Source organism: Galeopterus variegatus, unplaced genomic scaffold (genome assembly GCF_000696425.1).
Source record: "Galeopterus variegatus unplaced genomic scaffold, G_variegatus-3.0.2 Scaffold4957, whole genome shotgun sequence".
NCBI classification, from domain to species: Eukaryota; Metazoa; Chordata; class Mammalia; order Dermoptera; family Cynocephalidae; genus Galeopterus; species Galeopterus variegatus.
The window spans coordinates 101,792-106,518 of record NW_007731068.1 but is presented as its reverse complement, the minus strand read 5'-3'; the positions used below and the strand labels follow the sequence as shown (position 1 = coordinate 106,518).

The following is a 4,727-nucleotide window of genomic DNA, read 5'->3' as shown; positions in this document are numbered from 1 at the left end:
TTTTTCAATCACAGTTGGCATCTTTCATCTTTCAGCCAACCTGAGTTCTTAAAAGAACCAGTCAGGTGTATGTGTCACAAGATAGATGTATGAGAATTTGGGGGCTCAGTGAATGTGAGGCCACCTGCTGTGTGTCTATGAGAAGCATGCTTTCTCACATGTGAACTGAGCAGCAGCACTTCATTATGGACAAACATAAGATCGGAAGTTACAGACCCCCTGGCGTCTCTCCTAGTTCCTCACTCACCAGCTGACTCGCTGACAAACCTGGGGACATGTGGGTTCTGAGTCTCTTCCAGCTGTACAGTCTTACATTGCTCCACCTACGACAGTTTTCTCGGAGACTTCCCTTTTACAGGATGTCTAGGATGGGTCATGATGGGAACTGCGTGTGTGAGCAGAAATGACAAACAGAGACCAGGAGCAAGTGTGGAGTGAGTTCAGAGGTCAGGGCACAGAGCCACAAGGTGACACAAGGTGGGAAAGTTCTGCTCAGGTGTTTGATGGTGACTGACTTGGTCCTGTGAACTAATAATAGTGGAGCATAATCCAAGGAATGAGCTAGAAAAGAATGAGGGGAACAGGCAGTAGCTGTTGGCTTTGGCAGCAAAGCCATGTTCTCTATCCTTGCTCTTTGATGTCTCTTCTCCCACTGCACCTGTATGGACCGTGTGTGTTTGGTGGATGTGAAATAAAAGTTGGAAAAGTTAAATTTCTGCCATACGTGAACATTGTTATTAGCACCCAGGATCTAGAACCAATTTCTGAGAGGAGTTTATCTCTGCAGAGCAGGGTAAGGTCTTAGGCACAGCTCTGACATCCAGCAGGAGCACAGTATGATCAAAGGAAGGTGCTAAAGTCAGCTTGAAATCAGCGACTCCCTTGGTAGAGAGAGACCTGTGAGTGCTGTTAAGAGGACAGAACTGGTCAGAGGGGAAGGCTGAGGTGTCTCTTATATAAAGGGAGCATGAAGAGGGTGGAGCAAGATGGCCAAGTAGAGTAGTCTGGCGCTTGTCCCCCTCCCCACAAAAGAGACCAAAACAACAAACAACTGTATTTGGACTTGAATGACTGAAGAAATATGCTGCAGAGCACGACGGGAGTGGAGAAATCTTTATGGAACACAGAAGAAAGCACCATAGAGAGCAGAACTACAGGGACTGGCTTGGGGTCAGACAGAGAAAAGGCGAGCTGGAAAAACCCCATCTGTTTACACTGCTACCACAATTGTCACTAATCCCTGCCAGAGGAGGGTTCCCCAGTCTTCACAGGTCCCAAAGCCACTTGAAGAGTAACTGGGAGTTTGTGCAGCTTCACCACCTCATAGTAGAAGCCCGGGGGAGCAACCCCACCTCCAGCCTAAGCAGTTATGTTACAGTGTCATCTTGAAGCTAAACACTTGGCTAGAGTGTAGCCTGCCTGGGCAGCTGGTGGAAACAGTCTTCCTCTATCCTCAGGGCCAGCCAACCTTCATTCCACCACATTCACAGGGGTGTCTGCAGGACCACGACTCCAGGTGCCTGGTGCCAAGGTTAGACAGAAAGACTGATACCCCAGCATTTGAACCCACATGGCATCCCCTGCCCCTACCCACCCAGGTGAACAAGCAGACCTACCTGCTCAGAGGGAAACTGCCAGTAAGTGGTGGTCCACCACATTCGCACACACCTGCCCTGCACAACCCATGGGCCTGGTAAGCCCACAGGTGCCCGCATCAGCCATCAACCAGCCTGCCAGTAGCCCTGCCTTTCCCCCTGACCCTCTACAGAGCTGCCAGAGCCTGCTTCACCAGTGTACACCTGCTTCCTGACCAACACTGATCAGGCAGTGGCCTGCCTTCTCATAGCAAGCCTCTAGAGGGCCATCAGACTCTGCTGTTTCCTGAATGACAGCAGAGCAGGCAGTGGCTGTGACCCTCCATGAAAGGCCTCTACAGAGCTTCTTAACCTGGCTGTGCCTTTGTAGGCTTGTTCCAGGCCCAATGCCTGATCCAACGGCCCTCTACAGAGTTGTGAGACCCTGCAGCACCAGTGGTCACCTGCTCCCTGAATGACAGCAGAGAGGGCAACAACTTTTCCTTATTACAGTAGGCCTCTGAAGAGGTGCCAGGCCTGCCTGCACCCTTGCAGGCTTGGTCCAGGCTTAGTAGCTGATCCAGCAGCCCTCCACAGGGCTGCTGGGCCCTGCTGCTCTGGCGTATGCCTACTGCTTGTCTGACAATGAACCAGGCAGTGGCCTTGCCTCTCTCTGGTAGAACATAATGAAGTTGCTAGGCCTTGCTACATGCCTGGCCCAACAACTAGCCAGGAAGCTCCAATCCAGTAAAACAGTACAAGTGTTTGCACACATTCTTGCAGACATCACGTAAGGAGATTGCAACTAAAGAAATGACATAGAAACTATGCTACTGAGTCCATGCAGAACAAAGTCAATGCCACATGTTCAACAGACACCTTAGGACTCACCATAGGGAAAAAATCATTTCCATGTAATCCACTCCATAAAAGTGGAAAAGCAATTACTCAGTTATGCATGATGATATCAATGTTTGGACACAGAAATATGAAAAAACAAGGCAATGTGATGATCCCAAAGCAACAGAGTAAGGCTCCAGCAACAGATGCCAAAGAAGAGGGCAGTTACAAAATGCCAGTAAAGGAATTTCAAATAATGATTTCAATGAGACTCAATGTGATACAAGGGAATACAGACAAACAGTTCAATGAAATCAGGAAAACAATTCAGGATCTGAATGAGAAATTTAACAAAGAGATGAAATCAGGAAAAAGAACCAAACAGAAATCTTGAAGCTGCAGAATTCAATGAATAAAATAAAAAATACAATTGAGAGCTTCACCAACACACTAGATCAAGCAGAAGAGAGAATTTCTGAACTTGAAGAACAGACCTTTGAAATAGCCCAGAAAGAGGGGAAATTTTTTTTTGAAAGTGAAGAAAGCCTATGAGAATTAAGTGAACATAATGTAGAGGGGGATGTAGGCACAATCTAGGCCTTACAGTCCTCTGTGTGTGTGAAGTAGAATCGACCCCACTCCAACACCCAGAGGCCATAGAGAAATCACTTACAGTATACATGGAACTGTCCCAATGCTTGGTCAGTGATGAAACTTATATCTATGGTTTGTAGTGTGTAGTATCCTGCATCCTCCAGCGTCACATTCTGGAACAGTAGGGATCCATTGGGGAATAATATCTCTCGACCGCTGTATGCAGGCCCTGAGATATTTACTTGAGTATAATTTATATGTGATATAATGAGTGGGTTGTTGAGCACTCCTTGTCCTTTGTACCAGTGATAGGCTAGAAGATTCTCTGTCATATTGTGGACAAGTAGAAGAACGTCCTGTCCTTCAGCAGCATTGAAGGGCACTGATTCAATAGTGAGCTGAGCAGTTGGGGGTGGGATCCAGAAGGTTAAAAGTGAAACTAGGAGGGAAGAGGGAGAAATAAGTAAATATTTGGACCTATGTATTGGGCTGGAAAGGTGGAGCCTTTGGTGCTGAGTATTTCTCCTTATCCTTCAGCCTTGGGAGATGTGTGTGTACATGACATTTAAGTATTTGTGTGTGTGTGTGCATGTGTGTGTGTGAGAGAGCATATGTGTGTAGGAGCATGTCTCCTACTTGATCAGGGTCAGCAGTGTGACCACTATTGCTCTAGTGCCTCTGAACTTGCCATTCCCTCTATTTGGAATGCTCTTCCCCATTGTCTGCAGGACTCCCCTGAACTGCCCTTCGATAACTCCTCACATTAGCACATTCTTTGGAGACATCTTCCCTGACCTCCTCCTCTAGAGCCCCTGGGTCTTCACTTTCTGACCTTTCCTTGCTCTGTTCCCTCCACAGCTCTTGTCAGCACCTAATCTCACCTTCTAGATCTCTTTGCTTGTGTGTTTTCCTCCCCACTACAGCATGAGCTCCATGAAGGCAGGGGCTTGAGTGATCATTTATGTATCACAGTGCCTGGAACAGGCTGAAGATACCTGTGGATGAACTGATGAGTGTTCCCAGGGCCCTGATGAGTCCTGGTGGTTTTTGCTAGTTTCTGAGGTAGGTGGTTAAGCACAATGTTTAATGCCCCAGTTGTGTTCTTATATGGAGTGTCCTTCTGACAAAGTTATTATTATCATTTTTCAAAATGCAGTGTTTGGTGAAGATCAACTTGGAAAGCAAAGAGCAAACAAGATTTTCCTGCCCCTTCTCAATCCCAGAGAAATGTGATTTTCCTGTTGCCGAGTCTTTTGGCTCCTTGTTGTCATCTCCCTTCAGGTTCCAAACAGAAGCCCCCTGTTCCCTCTCAGAGCCCTGTCCTCCCCAGGGACATGTCAGCCAGTCTCAGTGCTCTCATCCTCCTGCCCACTCCCAGGGATTGGTCCCCTCTCACCTGTGAGCAGGAGCCCCTGCCATGGGATGTGCCCTTTGCAGGGAGAGGCTGAGGGGAGCTCCATGGTCTCTGCTGCCTGCTCTGTCCTCCGTCTGTGGAGAAGAGCTTCTGCTCCAGTAATGCTCTGAAGCACTGCTGCTGAGATGTGTCACCTCTGCTGTCCTTCCTCCCTCTGCACTGAGCCTCCCGGGGGGGAGGAGCACTTCCCAGGGTCACATGGGCAGGGGCGGGGTCTCTGCCAGGAGGCCTTTCTCTCTTACCTTCTCAGTCCTGCCTTCTTTGTCCATTTCCTCCTTTCCCCCTGTCTGTTTCAGTTCCCCAGG

At 48.3% G+C, this 4,727-nt stretch overlaps 1 protein-coding gene across 1 annotated transcript in view; it reads right to left on the bottom strand.

Moving 5' to 3' along the window:
- Positions 1-4,468, bottom strand: part of LOC103604096 (carcinoembryonic antigen-related cell adhesion molecule 6-like) — a 10,726-nt gene extending 6,258 nt beyond the window's left edge. Inside the window, exons 1-2 of the mRNA XM_008588684.1 lie at positions 4,405-4,468; positions 3,088-3,447 (exon numbers count right to left, since the gene is read on the bottom strand). Coding sequence (XP_008586906.1) covers positions 3,088-3,447; positions 4,405-4,468 — 424 coding nt within the window. The remainder of the gene's footprint in view (positions 1-3,087; positions 3,448-4,404) is intronic.
- Positions 4,469-4,727: the final 259 nt, after the last annotated feature.